The 22,362-nt window shown below is 38.2% G+C and overlaps 1 protein-coding gene across 1 annotated transcript in view; it reads left to right on the top strand.

Annotated features, from left to right (window-relative positions):
• Nucleotides 1-8,286: 8,286 nt before the first annotated feature.
• The window catches only part of ACADL (acyl-CoA dehydrogenase long chain), a 30,132-nt gene continuing 16,056 nt past the window's right edge, over nt 8,287-22,362 (top strand). The window contains exons 1-5 of the mRNA XM_079134629.1: nt 8,287-8,457; nt 13,362-13,517; nt 15,485-15,622; nt 16,955-17,119; nt 19,310-19,376. Of these exons, the coding sequence (XP_078990755.1) occupies nt 8,381-8,457; nt 13,362-13,517; nt 15,485-15,622; nt 16,955-17,119; nt 19,310-19,376 (603 nt within the window). The 5' untranslated portion in view covers nt 8,287-8,380. The remainder of the gene's footprint in view (nt 8,458-13,361; nt 13,518-15,484; nt 15,623-16,954; nt 17,120-19,309; nt 19,377-22,362) is intronic.

Raw genomic sequence — 22,362 nt, 5'->3', positions numbered from 1 at the left:
TTCCTTTGCTTCTTTTTAATTATGGGATAATCTCTTAACTTTGGTCATTTATTGGCTTCATGTTCCTGAAATTTCTGACATATAATCCTGTGATACTGTCTTATTTATAGCTAAGATTTTTTTTTTTTTTTTTAAGCTTCCAAGTATTTGGACAACCTCTATGTCCCTTCATGGTCTGTAGTTTTATGCTCTCCTTGAAGAATGAATGCTCTGATCCCCCCAAACTGAAAAAGGTTAAAGTCTAATATTATCTGGTTACTTATACCAAATCAGAACATTAACCAGAATTATTACTTAGTTTTAGAATCAGGACAAATGAAATTCTTTTGTACTTTAACCTATTTTGATATTAGCTTTAAAAGTCCCTGGTGTTGCTCATGAACTGTGGGTCAAAGGACACGAAGGGCAGCATTTACTTAAGGGGTAATAAAGGGACTTTGACATTTTCTTTCTTGCTTTTTTCTAAAATTGAAGAACAAGCTACTGAATGAAGTGAAAAGCATAAAAACTTAAAGCTAACACTGGTAACTCTTGCTCATACTGGAAACAATAAAAGGACTATCTAAATTGTCCTCTGAAAAGTTGACCTAAATTATTGGAAACTAGAAGAAACAATTGCCACAAACACTTTTCAAATGAATGATAGTGAACTAAATCAGAAGAGACAGTTTCTTTGGCTTTTATTGGTTTCCCTGGCAACTTGGGCAGAGCATGGCCTCTCCTTAGATTTAGGTAAGGAAACACAGTCTTGATGTTACCATGTCCTAGGCTCCTACTGCTACCAGACTGAATGCTTTGCATATTTTGTCTTATTTTAGCTTCACCTCAACCCTGTGAGATAGATACTATTAATATCTGCACATTACAAATAAGGAAACAGAGACATGGAGAGATTAAGGAACTCCAAGAGAGGTTTTCTCATCCTCAGCCTAGATCTATTGAATGTTATATCCCACGTTTTTTCTTCTTTGCCGTAAAAATAAAGTGGGGAAAAAGGAAACCCACCGTCTTACTCCTTCATTAATCACAATTTGTCTTGTATTTGTATACCAGTTTTATTTTCATAACTGTATTTTTAGTTCTTGAAAGCAGGAATTTTAGCCAGGCACAATGCTGCTTGCCTGTAATTCCAGTAATTTAGGAGGCTGAGGTAGGAGGATTACAAGTTTGAGGCCAGATTCAGCAATTTAACAAGACTCTTAGCAACTTAACAACACCCTGCCTCAAAATAAAAAGTTAAAACAGGTGGCTCAGTGGTTCAATCTCCAGTACCCTCCATAAAAAAGAAAGAAAACAGGAATTTTATCTTGAACAGTGTTGTACCCTCAACATTAGGAGGAACTTCTGAAGTATGATTGAATACAAAAATGAATTAGTAAATAAATTTTGCTCTCCTTAGCCATGGGGACTCTTCATCCCCTACTACATCAAACCTAAATTCCTTGGTTTGATATCAGTTATCATAAAAATACTGGTCAACAATAATTGGCTGCAAATCCATGTGTCGTCCCATTTATAAGTACCAATAAAATTAATCCTCACAATCATGATTGACAACTGATAAGTAGCAGTCGGGAGTCAGACCCCCAGTAATCTCATACCTAATCTGTACACTATGCTCTTATAAAGGATTATCTATTGTTATCATTTGTTTCTCAAATGTTCCCCCAAAACTCATGTATTGGGGTTGGTCCTTGATACAGAAATGTTCCAAGGTGGGCCTTTTCAAAAGTAATTGGATATGAGGGCTCTCCTCTCACCAATGTATGAATCCATTCATGGGCTCATAGTTGAATGAACTATTGTGAGAGATGGGGTCTCACTGAAGGAGGTGATTCACCTCAGCTGTGCCCTGCAAGGGTGCATCTTGTCCCTGACCCCTTCCTCTTTCTCTCTCTGCTTTTTGGCTGCCATGAAGTAAGCAGCTTTGTTCCACTGTGACCTTCCATCACGATATTTCTGCCTTACCATCAGTCTAAAAGGATTGGAACTAGCTGACCATGGACTGAAGCCTCTGAAATTGTGGTCCAAAATAAATATTTCCTCCTTAAAGTTGTTTATCTCCGGTGTTTGTCTCAATGACAAGAAGCTTACGAACACACCTATCCACTGAACTGCATTTCCCACTTTTGATCATGCACCTTTCAATTAGACTGGTTTCCTAATGTGCTTTCACTTTCCCTTCCTTCCTTCTTCCAGATAATCTTCCTAACTTTGTTACATCTACTTCTAGTGCCCTGGTTTTTCCCTCCTGTTACTTCCCCCCTCCCTACCCCCTGGTAGGGGTGATTGAACCCAGGGCCTTGCATTTGCTAGGCACACACTCTACTGCTGAACTACATTCCTAGCCCTTTTCATTTTATTTTGAGATGGGGTCTCAGTTGTCCAGGCTGGCCCCAAACTTGCAATCCTCCTGCCTCAGCCTCCCATATAGATGGGTGTTTTAGTCAACTTTTTCACCACTGTGACCAAAAGACCTGACAAGAATAATTTTAAAGGAGGATAAGTATTTGGCACTCATTTTCAGAGGTTTCAGTCCATAGATGGCCTATTCCATTGCTCTGGCCTACAGTAAGACAAAACACCATAACAGAAGAGTGTGGCAGAGAAAAGCAGCTCAGGGCTTGGCCTCCAGGAAAAAGAGAGAGCACACTCACTCACCAGGGAAGAAATATAAACCCCAAAGTCATGCCCCCAAGGACCCACCTCCTCCAGCCATAAGCTACAGTTACCACCCAATTAATCAGCATTCACAGATTAATATCCTGATTAGATTAAGGCTCTCATAATCCAATCATTTCACCTTTAAACTTTCTTGCATTGTCTCATACATGAGCTTTTGGGGCTTACCTCATATCTAAACCACAACACTGGGATTGTTGTTTTATGTCACCGTGCCCAGCTCTCCTGTTAATTCTTTAAAATTCAAGTTAAGGTGCATCCATTGACTGATTTCTCTGTCCATCATTGACATTTCAATTAATAAAACCATGGCTTGGCCTGGCACAGGTATCGGCTGAGACCTGTAATCAGAGCTACTCAGGATGCTGAGAAAAAAGGATCACTTGAGCTTCAGTAGTTTCAGTACAGCCTGGATAACATAGTAAAACTCTGTCCTACCCCAAAGAGTCATGTTTATAGAACTAATTCCTGCAAGAGACATATAAATTACTCACAGGGTTATAAAATCTTTAGTGTTTTGCCTAAATTATGTGGATAGTTCATTTAAATTTGCATATCACTTTAGCACAGTCAATTCTTTACTCAGAAATGTATTTGTTTATATGTTCTTATTTCACAGGAGGAAACAGTAAATGTAAAGTGCACCATCCTAACCAAATGTGGTTTAAATTAACCTTGCTGAGAAAAAACAAACCAGTTTCAGCACATTCTGATATGGTATAGTGAAGGGGACACCACATTCATGTACCAATTCTGCCACTATGAAACTTTAAAAAAGAAAAAAAACCCAAGTTATTTCTACAAAATACAAAATACTTAGCATTTCTTTTTGAAGCTGTGGATGTTATAAGTGATAAAGACAAAAAGAAAAAAGAAATTGTAAATGAAATCAGAAAGGCTAAAAGAACTGCTCCAAATTAAAGGGTACTAGAGGGTCATGTATTGGGGCACTGGGGGGTGTAACTCAGTGTTAAGTGCTTTGCAAGCATGCCCAAGGCCCTGGGATCCAACTGCAGCACCTCGAAAAATATATCCTCAATGGGATTCTGGATTGGATTTCATTGTAATGAAAGGATATTATTGGGATATCTGTTGAAATTCTGATTCCTCTACTATGGTTATTAAGAGCATTTCTTGCCAGGCACCGTGGTGTACACCTGTAATCCCAGAGACTTCAGAGTCTGAGGCAGGAGGATCATAAGTTTGAGGCCAGCCTCAGCAATTTAGCAAGACTGTATCCTAACATAATTTTTTAAAAAGGGCTGGAGATGTAACTCAGTGGTGAAATACCCCTAGGTTTGATCCCCAAGATTGCAGGTGGGGGGAGCTTTTCTTTGGGGACATGACATATGCAACTTATTCTCAAATGGTTCAGAAAAGGATGTGTATATGGGGCAAATGTTAACAATTGAGAATCTGAATAAAGAGTAAATGGGAGCTAACTGTACTATATTTGCATGTTTTCTCCACATGTGAAATGATTTCTAAATAATAAGTTAAAACAATAATTTTTATGAAATATTGATAAGCTGAAGTTAAATTGCTCAAATAAACATTTAATTTTGAAAAAAAGACAAGCATATTTAAGATAAGAAAAAGGTGCAAAATAACAACTGTATGTCAAAAGGAACATTAAAGTTTATGATTCAAAGAGGTGAGGCAAGTATTTGAAGCAGTTATCCTGTGTTTTCATATTGGGAAAAGTTTATGTATTATGTAAGTGAATATAAAATGCAATAAAATAGATTTAAACACACACATAAGGTTTCCTTATCTTCTGATATAAATGCATATTATAATGAAACCTGTCTTTACACAAATCACTAATTACTTCCTCTGAAATTAGAAAACTCAAGAGTATATGTGTGTGTGTGTGTGTGTGTGTGTGTGTGTGTGTGTGTGCGTGTGCATTACTAGGGATTGAACTCAGGGCTTTGAACATGCTAGACAAGTGTTCTACCACTGAGCTACATCCTTAGGAACTTTTTTATTTTATTTGACAGAGTCTCATTAAGTTTAAGAATGACCTTGAACTTGGGATCCTCTAGCCTCAGCCTCCTAAGTAGTAGGGATTATAGACATGTCATACACAGCTGGTGTGGGTGTGTAATTACTGTATTTCCTAAGGACATTGCAGTAATTCCTACCATCTCTAGAGAAATCTTGGCTAGGTCATCTACCTGCATGGGCACCCTTGGCGCTACTCCCAGATTTGAAACACAGTCACCAACATCAGAAATTACTAGTTCTAAGTATATCCTCCACAGTTCTACCCCAACCACCTTAATTGATCTAAATATCTCCAGTGAAGCCAATTATTTAAGTGGGAAAAAAATCCTAGTTTTTGTCTATCTGAATATAGAAGGTCATTGTTAAAAGTGACCATCCCCTGAAAGGGAGGAGTCTTGTAAGAATGCAAGGGAAGAAGAATAGAAACAGCTAACATTATGTTATATACTGAGCACCGTGCAATGTACTTTGCACGAAAGATCTTATTATTTCTGGCAAACTTGGGGGAGATTGGTGGTTCACAGACTTTAGGGTGTAAGACTCACCTGTGAGCTTGTTTACTATACTGAATCCTGTACCTCATCATCACATACTCTGATCAACAAGTGCTATTACTGGTAGTGATTCTCAGATCACACTGAAGCACACTGTATTATTGTTCCTGTTTTTCAGAGTCTCAGAAAGACCATGCAGCAGAAGAAACCTATGGCATAATATGAAATATATTTGTTTTTTGTCGCTGGTTCCTGTTAAAGAATATCTAAAGTGCTTAGTGTTTCTGGAGTGATGGAAGGTGTCTTTCTGGTTTTTGACTATGAACCCCTGTCATATTACCTTGGTTTACACTAAAGAGGTGACAGGGTGGGACTCTACATAGCCCAGAATGAGACTGGTCACCAGAAAGTACAAGTTATTGGAGAACTAAAGAGTTGAAACTTTCGGCTCTGGCCATCAACCTCTAGGAAATGGGAGTGAAGTGGAGACTAAGATGTACAAAACAATGGGATTTGATGAGCTTCCTGGATGCTGAACATGCAGAAGTGTTGGGATGCTAGTGGGCCAGGGGGTATGGAAGCTCTGTTTGTCCTCTCTACACGCCCCCCCACCCCTCCAAACACACACACACACACACACACACACACACACACACACAGATGAGGTAGGAAAGAAGAAATAAGAAGAAAAGAAACACAGAGGCAGGACAAGGAAATATACTTCTAATTTAAAGTTCTGCAACTTTCCAGGCCTGTCATCCCCCAAGTCAATCTTTCTCTCAGGCCTGTCACTTCCATATTTCTGGAAAATATATAAATCTTAAAGTTAATCATAAATTCTCTCAGTTATGATAATTACCTTCCATACTGTTAATTAGCCCACCAATTAATACACTAAGCAAAGAAAGAGAAGATATTTTAAGAAAACTATAATTCAGAGGACTTACCAGTGTTTTCTACGATTAGACAATGAAGACCATCTCAGCCTGCAACAATTGGGGAGGTTACTTGATCAGCTAATTAGTTCTCAGCTAGATCCTGAGAACTAACAGACCGATGTCACCCTCACATACCTCCCCTAACCCTCCCTTCACCAGGTTTCCTTTAAAAGAGAGCCTGGAACCCCCCAAACTCATCTCTCATTCCCCAAATGACTCACATTCCTCCCTTGAATGTGTATTCTTTGCTTTATCCCAAAAGGCATCTCTCTCTTGATCGCCTACATTTTCCTTTCAATGTGTATCGGCTTTCCCAAATAAATCTCTCTGTGCCTCTACTGACACAGACAGATGTCACATATCTGTCACATATGTCAAGGACCCACTGGTCTTGAGTTAAATTACCCCTCATTCCAGGAACTCCTCAGGAGCCTTTTCTGGAGACATCTCTTCTCCCATGACACACCTGCCCTTGTTCTGTACATCTTACCCAAATGGCTATTTCTTAGTAATGTCTTTCATAGTAAACTGGTAATAAGTGTTTCCCTGGATCTCTGAACTATTTGAGAAAATTAGTGTGTGTGTGTGTGTGTGTGTGTGTGTGTGTGTGTGTTGGGAACCCAGCTTTTAATTGGTGGTCAGAGGCATAGGGCACAACCCAGTGCTGGAACTTGGGTCCTGAAATGAAGGCAGTCCTGTGAGATTGAGTCAACCTGCAGGATCTGACATTATCTCCAGGAAGATAGTGTCAGAATTGAACTGAAGCAATTGGTGTATGCTAGAGAATTCTCTCTATGTAGGAAAACATGCCCACAAAATTTTGTGGCCAGAAATGATACACCAATTGTGTATCATTGTGATAACCAAGTGTGTTGAGGATAAGTAGAGAGAAAAAAGCTTTCTTTTATCTTTTACAGATTCTTTTTTGCAACAATTGGGGAGGTTACTTGATCAGTTAATTATCACTGTTAAGAACCACGACTTTGGTTCTATGAAGCTAGTAAATAACCTGGCACAATGGCAGGATTGAAGTAATGATGGAAGATTAGCCAGCCCAGAATTCTGGCAATAGTGATGGGTGATAGTTCCCTGTGCTCACCCTGTCAGCTAATACTATTCACCTACCTCACATGTTTAGAATTAATACTTTGTTTTTAAATTCCTTCTTTATATCTAACATTTAGTTAGTTGTTGACTTATTCCCCCACCCCTAACCTCCCCCACACACTGGGGATGGAAGCCCCAGGGCCTCGCATGTGCTGGACAGACATTCCACCACTGAGCGATATCCCCAACCCAGGTTGTTGATTTTTAACACAATATTTCTTTTTTCCCTTCCACTATTTCAGTTCCATGTTAACTCTTTGAAGGGCCTTAATGTTCTGCTTCATCACCTTAGAGATCACTCTGTGCATTCTTTAAAATTCGAAACCTTCAGATACTTCCCATCTCATTATTGAGATGAAATATAGATTATTAAGCACTATTGATGACTTGGGTAGAAAGGAAATGGCAAGATATGAATTCAAATCAAGAACTACTGGGAAGCCGGGCATGGTGTTCCATGTGTGTAAACCTGCCACTCAGGATGCCGAGGCGGAAGCATACCAAGTTCAGGGACAGCCTGTGGAAAATCAGAAATCGACCCTGTCTCAAAATTAGAAAAAGGGCTGGAGATGCAGCTCAGTGGTAAGTCATCTCTGGGTTCAATCCCCAGTAGCAGAAAAACAAAGAAAAAGCTATTGGAGAATCGAATTAAGGTTGAATTTTTATTTGTATATTGAATATATTTTAATTTTTCCCACGAACTAGTCACTAATTTTTGTGAGAAAAAATTAATAACAGCACGATTCTTTGGAAACAGTGCTTAAATAGTTGTCGATGTGAAGCAAATTAACTTCCACTATTCGGAAGCACATTTCACGCGCATTTTTGTGGTCCGTGCTTGGGAGCATTTGGAGATCCGTGTCTCCTTCGGGTTCGCCAGCGGTCCGGGAGCCCCGAGGCCGGAGCGCCCCCAGACAGGGTGCTGCTCCCAGGGCAGCTCGCGGCCGCCGCCGGCCCCGGAAGTGCGCGCGCCCAGCCTTTATCAGGGCGCCAGTGAGGCGTTGTTAAGCCTACTGGAAACATAACAGTTGGCCGGTCCCGCGGAGAGTCCGCCCACCCGCAGGCCCGTCACGCCCGCCCTGCCCAGGGCGCAGAGCAACCGCGGAGCCGCGTCCGTCCACCCTGCCGTCCGCCCCTCGCTGTCCCGCCATGGCCTCGCGCCTCCTCCTCGGGTCCCTGCGCGTCCTGGGCCGCCGCTGCGCGCCGCGCCCGCCGCCCTCCGCGAGGTGAGTGCCGCAGGGTGCGGGGCTGGGGGCTCGCCGCCCTTCCCGCGGTCTTGGAGGGCATGGCATCCCCCGCCCGGGCCGCGGCGAGGCTGGGAGGGGCGGCTGGGCCTGGTGCGGAGGAAAGCGGGGGTCAGCGGGGCCGCCCCTCCGCGGGCAAAGCCGAGGGAAGGATGTCGCCAGACGCGCACTCGGGAGCCCGGTCCCGCCCGGCTGGCGCCGCGGCCTCGGCGGGACCCGGAGCTGGGTCCTGCAGGTCTGATGCTCCGGCAGGCGCGGAGGGTGGGCGCTGCGGGCGCAGGCTGCGACCTTTGGCCCAGTTAGCGCTGCCGCGTGGGACGCCACCTGACCGCGAACTTGGGTGTGCGCTCAGCCGCGGCCGGAAGAAGTGCCCAGGGCAAATGATCCGCCACAAATGACCTGGCGAGGACCCCATCGGACAAAGAATCAGCTTGGACTTATTAGCAGTCCTTCGACTAATTAAATAGAGGGATTATTGAAGGAGCTTCTAAGTGGCTCAGTGGCTATTAAGGTGGTGTTTATAATAAGATCAAAAGTTTCAGATACCATCTGAGTCATGAAGTCCATTCATTGGATAAACAAACTGGAAGCACACAGGAATCATTATTTAATTAGGGTGGAAGGGCAGGTAAATGAGCTAATTACTACGTTGTGTGAAGTACTATAAGGTACTCAGCTGCAAGACTCAGTCTTCAGGGAGGTTTGGGAGGCCTCACCGAAGAGGCCACTTTAGTATACACATACTTTTCTAAGTTCTACCCCAGAACATCGCGAGATAGTGAACCTTAAACTTTTTGGTATCAGGCCTCCTTTATGTTCTTAAAATTAGAGGACCCCAAAGATCAGTTTGCTATTTTAGTTGAAGTATGGGAAGAAAGTCTACACTCACAAAGGGTATGTTGGAAAAGGGAAGACCTGAGAGACACCCTTTCATTTATCAGACTATAGTTTTAGTGTAACAGACTGCTTAAACTTTTATGTGCATGTAAATCACTTGGGGATCTTGTTAAACTACTACTTGTGATTCCATAGGTCTGAAGTGAGGCCTAAGATTGTGTATTTATAACCAGTTTCCAGTTGTTGAGGGGTGTGCTGGTGGAGATTATTTCCTTTTTTAAATATAAGTGAGGCCTAATAAACAGAGCCCAGCCTGGAAGTTTAGTAGTTAAATGCCATAGTGAAACAGACCCTCTCTGAAATCGAAAGCAACTTCCTGAGAACTGCTTTTTCTATGTATGTATGCATGTATGCATATTCTCTGCCGTTTGTCCCCTGTGCCTCCTTTTATAAAAGTTTCAAGGCCTCTGAATACCTGAAAATGGAGATTTAAGAAATAAAAGGTTCTCTTCCATCTTCTTCAAAGTTGATTTTGAGTAACCTGTTTTCCTCACCACCTGTCTCCCCAAGTTTTGTGGAGTGTGTTGGTTGGTAAAGCCTCTTGCCCCTATTTTCAATAGAGGAGAAAAGGCCACTTTATTTGGTACAGGGTTTTTGGTCTTTAAAGAAATACATGTTTAAAAAAAAAAAAAAAGAAGAAGAAGAAGAAAAAAATATATGTTCCAATAAACTTGCTGCCAAGTGTTTTGATTTCTTCCCACTTGTAGGCACTCTTGACCACCTGGTCTGACCTCAACATCTTTATTTATTTTTTTGGCATTTCTTTTGCTTTCATGTGTCATTGTATATTTTACTTGGAAATCTTTCAGCGATTTCCTTAATATAGGATATAAAAATTTAAGATCCAGTTGAACTTGAATATAAATTGTCTTTATTATTATTTACTTCTTATACTGACAAATGATTCAGTGTTTTAATTAAGTAGAAGAAAAAATACAGAGAAAGGAGATGTATAAAATTTACTAAATTAAGATAAAATAATTTTAAGGTATTCCATACCTTTCCCAACCTGTCACTCTCCAAAGCCATTCTCACTCCCAGGTCTGTCACCCCCAAGTTTTTGGGAAATCTGTAAATCCTAAAGTTACTATAAATTCACCCATTTATGAAAATTACCTTGCACATTGTTAATTAGCCCACCAATAAATAGTTTATGTAAAGACAGGATGTTTTAAGAAAGTTATCATTTAGGAGACTTTCCAGTATAACCTATGGGTCACACAGTGGAGACCACATCAGCCTGTCAGACTGGTGTCATCCTCACATCCTTCCCTAACCCACGCCTCACCAAGTTTCCTTTAAAAGAGCTGGAACCTGAAAACAGGTCTCTCCCTCTTGAGGTGGCACAGATTCTCCCTTGAGTGTGTTTTCTTTGCTTTCCTAAATAAGTCTCTCTTGCCTCAACTGACACTTGCTGACGTTCTTTTCCTTTGACACACATTCCTGGTCCTTTCTTTACTTTTCTCTAAGTTGGCCCCCACCCACTCCTCCAGACCCTCTCCCAAGGTATTTCTTCTCTTGTGACATTAGTGCTCCAATTTCCTAGTCTCAGCTAGTTTTTTTCCCCAGAAGAAGAATCCCAAGTATGGAAAATCTATATGGATACATATATACTTATAGCTTTATTTTTAGTAGCAAGAAATTGGAACCTATCATTTCAGCTGGAGGGATAAGGTAAATTTTAATTTATCCAATGTAACATGACAGTGGTTGGTAAGGCCCTGTCATGTTCTGGTCTCCTTTCATCTCTGCCTATATATATATATATATACTCTTCCCACTCATTCCACTCTAGCCACACTTGGCCTTCCTGCTCCTCCAGTCTCCATCCAGATTTTAACCTTTGCACTAGTTGGTTTTTTTGTTTTTGTTTTTTGGCCCTGAAATTCTTTTATTCTAGAACTATGCTTGACTAACTGTGTGACCTTCCAGGGTTGACTTTGATCTCACCTTTCTAATTTAATCTACTCTGACTTCATTTTCATACTATATCCACTGTCCCTGTGGTGCCCCCCCACATTCCTGATCCCTTCTTTACCCTTCTTTTTCCACAGCGCTTATCGCCTTCTAATTTATTAAATTTGTTTATTTACTGTGTTTGTTGTTTATTCTTATTTGGTTTCCTTTTTGCTGGAATGTAAGCATGAAGACTGGGATTTTTGATTCACTCTTATATTCCAAATTCCTAGATCAGTGCCTGGCACAGAACAGGCATCCTGTAAGTATTTGTTAATCAAATGAATGAATAAGCCATTTAAAATGATGATTTGACTGATAAGAGTTATAATCAGAAAAATGATTATGAAGATAAAAGACAAACCAAGATAAAAAGGTAAATATTAAGTGTTCACAGCCAGTGGTCACCACCAAAAAGGCATGTCAGGGGCTAGGCACGTAGCTCAGTGGCAGAGTCCTTATGAGCAGGTGTAAGGCCCTAACGCCACACATACACACACACAAAAGATAAACTTAGAGTAAAATGAAACTAAATGAATGTAAAGTATATTAGTCAACTTGGGGTACCAAAATAAAAATGCCATAGACTGGTAGTCTAAACAAATTTATTTTTCACCTGCCTATGGGCTGGGATCCAAAATTAAGGTGTTAGCTGATTGAATTCTAGGTGAGGACTGTCTTCCTGGCTTGCTGACTGCCACCTTCTGACTGTGTCCTCAGGTGACCTTTCCTTTGGTGAAAGAATCTCATCTTCTTCTTTTGGGGCCACCAATCTGGATATTAAGGCCCTATCCTTTTAATCTCATCTAACCTCCATTACTTCCTAAAAACCCCAATCTCCAAATTCAGTCACATTGGGTATTAGGTATTCAATGTATGATTTTTAAGGGGGAATTCAGTCCATAGCATTCAGCAAAAAATAAAAATTAAATAAATCAAAATAGAGCCAAAGGATCCATTTGAGAGGAAAAAAAGATTGAAATAACCTAAATGTCAACAAGCAAGACTGATTGATGATAGTATATTAAGCTGATTTACTATAATCCTTAAAGATGATAATTTGGAAGGCCTTAGATTTTTTTTTTTTTTTTTTTTGGCACCAGGGATTGAACTCAGGGGCACTTAACTACTGAGCAACATCCCCAGCCCAACATATTTTAATGTCTAGTTAAAAGCTCTTTAAAAAAAAAAATTAAGTCTACTTTGATTAATCACAAGAAATAGGTCTTTTCTAGGCAAAGACTTTAAAAATTTTTTTTAAAAACAGGGTCCCACTAAGGAAGAAAGAAACCTAAATTAGAATTTAGTAAGAAACGAAAGTATTTTGGGGCAATATTTGAATATATGATAAAAAGTTTTTTATATGTGAACTGGATAATGTTGAGAGGAATGCACCAATTTTCAAAATCCAGAGGGGAAAAACCCTAAAGATGACTGAACTAAAGGAACTGCAGAGCAGTCTCATTTTAAGCTTGGTGTGTTGAGGGTCGAGTGGGGTGGAAAAAGAGGGGAAGGGTTTGTTCCTAAAGGTCTTGAATAATCCCATACAAATCCTTGCAGAGACTGGTAGGCATTTGATATACACTGGTTTTGGCTCTGCATTGTAGCAATAACGCCAATATAGTTTACATCTTAGCGCACCTGCCATTTGAAATGATAGGATTCTGGATAAAATACTAATTTTGGAGGGTTTGCATTATTTTAAACATTGTTTATGGTATGAAAACTTATCAGTATTATTTTCTTGTACTGTTTGCATTTTATATTTATTCCACGTATCATGTGATAACACTATATTTTACCTGTGGTGAGTTCCAGGCATCATCCTCCTTAGAAATTTGAAAGTGAAGACTGAGTTGACTAATAATAAATTGCTGCTTAATTCCAGTGAGGTAAGGGACATCCTAGGAAAAGTGATGACGCTTGGAAGTCTGTAGGAAAGATATCAGGGTACCATGTTGTTCAGTGGCCTTAATTAGGCTATGAAGAGTAACAGTTCATTTACTTTTCTTAATGCATATATTTTTTTAAAGATGTTCTCATTCTGGAGGGGAAGAACGTTTGGAATCTCCTTCTGCTAAAAAATTAACAGACGTAGGAATTAGAAGAATCTTTTCTTCAGAGCACGACATTTTCCGGGAAAGTGTAAGGAAGTTTTTTCAAGACGAAGTTGTTCCTTATCATGCTGAGTAAGCTCACATTTCTTCATTTTTCAATGAGTTATATGAAAATAACTACTTCCTAGAATGTTGTATGTTGGCAGAAAAAATGTTCAGTGCTTCACTAATATTTTTATTGTTCTTCATCATAATCCTGTAATAATGTAGGATTCTTAAGTTCATAGCTTTTTAAATGAATTTTTTTGTTTTGTTGTTGCTTTTAAGATAGGTTCTCACCGTGTTGCCCAGGCTAGTCTCCGAACTCATAGGCTCAAGTGATCCGCCCTTCTCAGCCTCCTGAGTATTTGGGACTATATGCATGTGCCAACATGCTTGGTTTTCTTAAATGATTCTTTTTCTTTCTCCCCTGCACCTCCACAGTGCTTAAGATAGAGTTCAAGGCCTTGCACATGCTGGGCAAGTGCTCTACCAATGAGCTACACCCTTAGCCCACTATTCCCTCCTTTATTTTCTATTGTACTGGGGGTTGAACCCAGGGACTCGCATATAGACAAGGGCTTTACCAAGGGAGCTATATCCCCAGTCTTAAATGAATTTTTAAATGTATAATATATAATTCAATAGTGAGAACATTCAAAGATTTGAAATTTAAGTATATTTTGAAAACTATGGTTAAGTACCAACAAACTACTAGTCCATTTCATATCCTTTCTTTTTCTGTTTTATGAACAAATTAAAATATGTAAAAGTTCAAAAGACCAGCATAGTGCAAATCTTGGTAGGTGATTGGCCACTACCACTGAGCTATATTCCCTTCCCAACCCTCTTTAAAAATTTTTTGAGATAGGATCTTGCTAAGTTGCTCAGGCTGGCCTTAACCAATTCTCCTGCCTCAGTCTCCCCAGTCACTGGAATTACTAGTATGTGCCCAGGTTTTTTATTAATACTTTCTTGGTTATAATGACCAAAATTAGCTAAACTCAGAAGCTGTGACTAGCCTGGTGAAAAGCAACCAGCTTCCTGAAGGTAAGAGAAATAAAGCACACTTTATTCTAGGAGAATTTTTTTTTTTCTTTTTCTTCTCTTCTTGGTACTGGAGATTGAACCCAGGGGATCTTTACCACTGAGCTACATGCCCAGTACTTTTTTTTTTTTAATTTCCAAACAAGATCTTGCTAAGTTGTTGCTGAGGCTGACATTGAATTTATGATCCTCCTGCTTCAGCCTCCTGAGGATGGAACTGCACTTGGCTTCTTTGTTTCAAAATTATTGTTGAGAATGCTTTGAAATAAAGATAATAGAAGTTGACAGATTTTGGGCAGGGTATTCAAATAACCCATACCTTATTAACTGTCTCTCCTACTTTAAAAAAAAAAAAGCCACAAAAATATTTTCACATTCTTTATTTCTAACTAGCCACGTAGCCACGGCTTCCTCATTATGCTATTCTTAAAGAAGACAGGCTGGAGCTGGGGATGTAGTAGAGCACTTCCCTAGCAAGCTTGAGGTCCCTCAGTTGTAGGTGGGAGAGGAGATGGCACAGTGGTCTTCTCAGAAATTCATTTGACAGATGTCTGTGCTGCAAGGTGCTTCTGCTATCCTGTCATTCTGATTTAAATGTAATGAGGTGATTTCCTCATGTTAGCTTTCATACGCTATAAATTCAGGAAAAATGCAGAGAATTGTCTTTACAAGAGAGGTTGGGCAGATTCCCATGACTATATGGTATAGCTAAGCTTGCACCCTGCCAGCACCAACCAGTAAAACCACATATGTGAATATCAGAGGGTATATTTTATAGATCTAATAACTAGTCAAGGAAGAAGGCAGAAAGTGCCAAATATGAAGTAAGGAAGAGAAAAAAGTAGGAGAAATGATAGTAGAGTCAGTTACAAATAGAAGGGTATGGCCAGTGTCAATAGTTAACCTTAAACCAAGGGTGCATTCATTTTGGTCACAAAATCATTCATAAATTCAGTGTGGCCATTTAAATAATTTGAAATAAATTTGTATGATTTTAAAATATTTAATTGCAGGTGGGAGAAAGCTGGAGAAGTGACCAGGGAACTCTGGGAAAAGGCTGGAAAACAAGGGCTGCTTGGAGTCAATATTGCAGAGCAGCATGGTGGCATTGGTGGCGACTTGTTCTCCACAGCTATTGTGTGGGAGGAGCAGTAAGTATGGAGACATGTGAAGTTGGCTCATTGTTTGCAAGTTCACTTTTCTCAAATGATAATAAGAGATGCTTTCTGGTCTTCTTGGAAGATTGAAAATTCAGTGTAAAATGTGACAGACTGTGGCTCTCATACTCTTGTGCATTTCTTAAATGTGGGAAATAAGAAAATCCTCTTTTATGCTGTTGAAATAGGTACTGTTGAAAGGCAAATAGTTTAATTTCTGTTTGGCTCATGTAGTTATGTTTGTTTTTTCTTTTAAAAAATATCTTAATGAGAATAGCAGCATGGAGAAATATTATCTAATTTGCTAAAAAGTCTAATATATAAGAACATAGATTTCAGTTAAAATGGACACAAGATTTTGAAGAAACATCTTTATCAAAACAAGAAATGCAGTTAGACTTTTTTAAATGAAAAAAAAAATTCATCCTTATTACCAACCAAATGTAAATTAAGCTGACCTGCAGATACCATTATACATACTTATAAAATTTGTGAACATGAGAAATCTTATCACCTAGTAAATATTTTAAAATCATACAAATTTATTTAAAATTATTTAAATGGCCACACTGAATTTATGAATGATTTTGTGCAGTGTTGTGGTGAAAGTGGCATATGCATACACTATTGGAAACATTATAAATTAGACAAATTTACATTTGGGGGATTAAAAAGGTAAAACAAAAGTGTTTTTACTCTTGGATTTAGATTGGCATTTAGGGGAATTTATCTGAAAAATAATTTAATAGGAAAAAATAGAAGCTATGTTCAGAAATCATTATCATGTTAGATCATAATTGCCAAAATTTTGAAGAAAATTTAAATGTCTAGCACTGAGAGAATGAATAAGTAAATTGTGGGACATAAATAATTTGGAATATTTTGCAGCTTTTAAAATTATAATTATAGAAACTAGGTAAAAAAAGGAGTTTGTTATATAGTTTAAGAAGAAAACAGAAAAGTAAAAAATTCATAGTTTGACTACATCTGTATTAGAATATAGCCACAGGTAATTTGCCATAATAAAAATAATTGCTGTGTTAGGGTAATAACAATTGTAAGTGATCAGTAACTTATTTCTTAATTCATTAAATAATTATTTATTGAGCCATTAGAACACTGTTACTGTGTTCGAACCAACAATAAAAAGAGTAGTAAAAACAACATTCAGGAAGATCATAGGTTTATGAGGAAACAGGCTGTTCCCATACAACATAAGATCTTTAATACCCTGTTGTTCCATTAGTCATTTTTAATTGAAAATTAAAGACATTAAGAGCAGAACAAAATTACTATCTTATGTTTTAATTTTTTTTTCTTTCTAAGAGCATACTCAAATTGTACAGGGCCAGGCTTTAGTCTTCATTCAGATATTGTCATGCCTTATATTGCCAACTATGGCTCAAAGGAACAGATTGAGCACTTCATTCCCCAGATGACGGCAGGCAAATGTATTGGTGCCATAGCAATGACAGAGCCTGGGGCTGGAAGGTAAGTCAACATTCGATTGGTTTTAAATTCTTGAAAGCAGTGCCCTAATAACAAACATTTTCTCAATATATTTGGCTCTCCATATCTGTTGGTTTTGCATCTGTGGATTCAAACAACCTCACATCAGAATACTAAAGAAAAAAATTGTGTCTGTACTGAACGTGTACTTTTTTCTTGCCACTGAGCTACATCTCTAGCCCTTTTTATTTTTTATTTTGAGACAGGGTCTTGCTAAATTGCCCATGCTGGCCTCAAGTTTGCAATCCTCCTGCCTCAGCCTCCTGAGTACCTGGGATTATAGTAGCCCAGCAGAAAAGTCTTTTCTTTAAAAACTAAAATTTAAGGTAGATACTCAAAGAGAATATATTAGTTTCCTATGGCTTCTATAACAAACTACCACAAAGTTTATGACTTAAAACAACCGAAATTTATTAACAATTTGGATGGCCAAAAATCCAAAATCAGTATCATTGGGCCCCAAATTAATCAGCAGTGCCGCGCTCCCTCCAGAGGGCTCAGAGAAGAATTTACTCCTTGTCTTTTCATCTCCTGGGGCTCCTGGTGTTCCTTGGGCTTATTGCCTTTGTGATCACATTGTTTTCTCCTTTTCTGTTTATAGAATCTCCCACTCTCAGTCCTTCTCTCCTAAGGACATTTGTGATTACATTTATAGATCATCCAGATAATTTCACTATAATCTGCCCATCTCAACATCCTTAAGTTATCCTTTTCCATATAAGGCCACTTTTATAGATTTTAGGGATTAGGACCTGATATGTTTAGGGGACATTATTCATCCAAATATAGAGAGTTATAAAAAAGGAAATGTATCCTGCAGTATAAAAATACAAAGCCCACATACAAGAAGAATCAGAAAAATTTCACAATGAGTTGATGTGGACTATTTTATACATGATGTTATTCACTGTAGGTTCATGAGACCTAAATTTCCAACAATAGAGGATTGTTGTTTAAAAATCATGGTAAATTCATATGATGATATTCTATGTAGATAAAAAACATTAGCTATTATTAAGAGATCAAAATTATGTATGGTTCCAGTTTTACAAATATACATTCATATGTGTATCTACATCTGTGGAAAAATAATTTCAATGAGGTGTTTTTAAAAGTTCAGGAGAGCTGGGCACTGTGTGGTGCATGTCTATAATCCCAGCTGCTCAGGAGGCTGAGACAGGAGGATCTTGAGTTCAAAGCCAGCCTCAGCAAAAGCAAGGTCCTTAGCAACTCAGTGAAACCTTGTCTCTAAATAAAATATGAAATAGAGCTAGGGATGTGTCTCAGTGGTTGAGTGCCCCTGAGTTCCATCCCCAGTATCCCCTCCCAAAAAATGTTCAGGAGGTAAAATTATTTGTTAAATAATTTTTCTTCTTTGGAATACTGTCTGTATTTTAATCAAAATACTGTTTACATTTTTTAAAAAATTCTACCTTTATAGTTAGTTTGTTACAAGAAACAGCATTTTAGACATAATCTTTATTTTTTTTGACAGTATTTGTTTTTGGGTCTTGAATACAGGGTCTTACACACGCTGGGTAAGCACTATAACCACTGAGGTACATCCTGAGCCATTTTTTAATTTTAAAACAATTTCACTACATTGCCCTTGAACTTGTGATCCTTCTGCCTCAGGATTCCAAGTAGTTAGGATTACAGGAGTGTGCCAGTACACCTAGTGAGACATCGTCTTTTAAATATCTAAATTCTTGATGAATAGAAGTAGGGGAAGGAACCAAGGTATATAAAGGTTGGTAAAGTATATTGTGATACATAATTTCAAGAATACAGTGAGCTATTTTGTAGTCTTGAGTATTGTTGGACTTACATGTATTCTGTGAGGTCTGGCTAATTTATTTAATTTTTGTTTCTCTGCCATACTGGAAATCAACCCCAGGACCTTGGCATGCTAGGCAAGTGCTCTACTATTGAGTCACATATCCAGCCCAAGGTTATTTAATCTTAATCATACATTCATTCATGGAACAACTAGAATATACTATATCAGACATGACTTTTTAGTTCAATCATGTGAACTTTTCTAATATTAAGATTTTTATAATGGCATATTCAGTTTGAATGATCACATTACATACATACTTATGTAACAGCATTTGCACAATTTCATTTTTACCGTTTGATGAATTTTTTAATTTTTTCTTTCAATTTCAGTGACTTACAGGGAGTAAGAACAAATGCCAAGAAGGATGGAAGTGATTGGATTCTCAATGGAAGCAAGGTGTGTAAAGAGGGACTTCTCTGACCCTTCTTTCCAGAGTCATGCTATGGGTAATGATGTTATTATCTAAGGACTCACATAGGAATTGTTTAAGTATTTGGGAGATGGAGAGAAATTTACAACTCTCATATGACATAGATCTATGGTAACTCATCTATGTTCCATGTTGCATGTGTTCTCAAAAATACCTCAAAGATAGTTTTAGCTTCCAAACAGCTCTTACCAAAGAAGAAAAAACAGCATGTTATCCAAATACTGGACACAATAGCTGACCTTTATGAAAGACTGGGAAAAAGCTCTCTGATAAATATCAAAAAGAGTTTAGAAAGGTACCAGATCATAGAATCCTTTTCAATCCTATTGAGAGATTTAGAGAGCTCCTTCAAACAGGATTATAGATGGCTCAAGAACAAACATATACCTTAGAATCTAATATCACTAAGGGAAAATGATACCTAGACTTGTGTCTAGCATATACTCAGTAAACATTTTTTATTGACTGAGTGTTAAGTGAAGGAAAAATATTCATTTTCTACACTGTTCTAAGAAGTCTTGCTGAAAATATGTTCCAGGGTCTATTGGAGGACGACTTTTTCTGTGGTTTTTTTTTTTTTTTTGGTACTGGGGATTCCAGGGCCTCATCATGCCAAGCATGTCCTCTAGTACTGAGTTATGCCCGAGCCCTGTTTTCCTTACTAAAAGTTTTTATTTCCAGTTAGTTTTAGTTTAATACTTTTTTCTTTTCTTTTCTTTTTTTTTTTTTTTTTTTGTTTTGTTTTGTTTTGTTTTGTTTGGTACTGAGAGTTGAATCTCTGGCCTCACACATGCAAGGCAGGCATTCTACCACTGAGCTCCACTGAGCTATATCCCCAGCCCAGGCTAATACCTTTGTATTTACAAAGTCAAATATAATCATAGCACTGTCAAATTCCTAAAAGTTTCTAAATGGTTATCAGAGACCCATAACAGTTGTGAACCAACATCAGACCACAGACCAAATTTTGAGCAACCCAGTTCTAAGGAACATTCCATAGTCAAGTTTTGCAATTACAACACAGAAAAATAATACCTGTGGTATTAAGTAAATCTGGAAAGTGCATACCTTCTCTTTGATATGCTGATACACACTGTGCATCTCTTAAAGTTGGATAACAGTATGCTTTGTATCCTAGAAAATTCGCTTTTTATAGAATGTTATGAATCCCCAATTTTATTCAAATATACTTTAAGAGATATTACTCTAAATTATTCATCCTAAGGATTACCAGAAACAGGAGCTAATTCCAATATATGATCAGTGAATACCCTGCATACAGAAAGCTGTTTTGAAAGAAGAGAGGGATATTTGATCAAAAGTGGAATGTGAACCACATTTTCTTATGACTCTAGATTTCTAAGCAGGCCCAATCTGCTTAGTTACAGTCTTCTGTGGGAACCACTCAGGAAAGATACCACTGACTGTTTCAAAAATTGCTTTAGGGATGCAGTAAAAAACAAGTAAACAAGTAAAGGTGAAGGAATTAGTATGCAGCCATCAGAACTAATATGCAACCACTAAAATGTCAACACTGTTTTAATTATATATAATTGTATGTTAACTAAGGGAAAAAACAGAATGCAGAAATAGAATAATTTTAACCATAAGAAAAGAGATGAGAAAGAAAATTTATGATGGTATTTATATTATAGATGCGAAGATTTTCTTCTTTTTCTTTATAACCACATCCTAGCTACATAGCATCTACAATGAGCTTATATTATACTGTAAGCATTTAATTAAAAAATTATGTCTCTCATTAGAAATAATGCCAGTCCTTTCCAAATTTTTGACTGTCATAATTAGGAAACAAATGAAAAAAGGTCACTGATAAGAATCACCTTATAACTTATAACTTTCTTAGGAAAGGGATCGGTCATGGTAGAAATATTAGACTAGGCTACTGTAGAAATAGTTCAGAATCTATTCTCTTCTGACATTACTTCCAAAAAGAACTTTTGGAAACTTCACTTGATTTTACTAATTTGAGATCAGAGTATTCAAGTGAATAGTTTCTGCCCTATGGACTGTGCCTCTCTTTCTGTTCCGTTGTTTGTTCTCTATAGTTGATACATTTCTGAGACCAAGAATTTTAGAGCTTTTACTTTTCAATTCCTGGTTTAAAAACAAACAAACAGGGCTGGGGAGATAGCTCAGTTGGTAGAGTGCTTGCCTTGCAAGCACAAAGCCCTGGGTTTGATCCCCAGCACCGCAAAAAGAAAAAAAAAAAAGAAAAAACAAACAAAACAAAAAAATCACTCAGCAACCAAATGTATCAAATACATCAAATGGTCACTGTTATTGTAGAAAGGAAGGGAAATGTGGAGACCTTTGGTAGGAATAGGGAAGTGATGGTGCACCATTGTTGAAAAAAATATTTTTTCCCATCATGTATAGAATCCTTTTGGAGAATATATTTTTCAAAATATATTCAAAGAACACCCCTGAAGGCCTCTTATATGCCAAAAACTACTGACGGAGGATAGATATATGAACAGTAAGTGGCCAGGTGTCATAGTAGGGAGGGATGAGTGTCTTTTATTTTTGTGTCACCATCAGTCACACCACCACTGCCTTCATTTACTGTCGTGTAGACAACAACATCATTTTCCCATTTCACGTTATTTGAATGTGTCAGCACTGTGCATTTTAGAGCACAGATCTTATAAGCCGTGGACGTGAGGTGATAAGAATAACCATCATCATTCTATACCCCCGCTATTTCCAAGAGAGAGGATTTAAAGCAGATCACGTGAAAAAGTTTGATAAACACTAAATGATGGGTAAACTGATGGTACGATGGGAGCACTTACTCAGCCTAGAGAATTTAGAAAACTTTTTGGAAGATATGATGCCTGAACTCAGTCCAAGATGAGTAGAATTCATCCTAGCTGAGTTGGGAAAAGGCTTCCCAAGTAGAGGAAACAAGATTTTCCAAGATCCAATGAT

This window comes from Sciurus vulgaris, assembly GCF_902686455.1.
Source record: "Sciurus vulgaris genome assembly, chromosome: 3".
Classification (NCBI taxonomy): Eukaryota; Metazoa; Chordata; class Mammalia; order Rodentia; family Sciuridae; genus Sciurus; species Sciurus vulgaris.
This window is presented reverse-complemented; position numbering and strand designations above follow the sequence as displayed.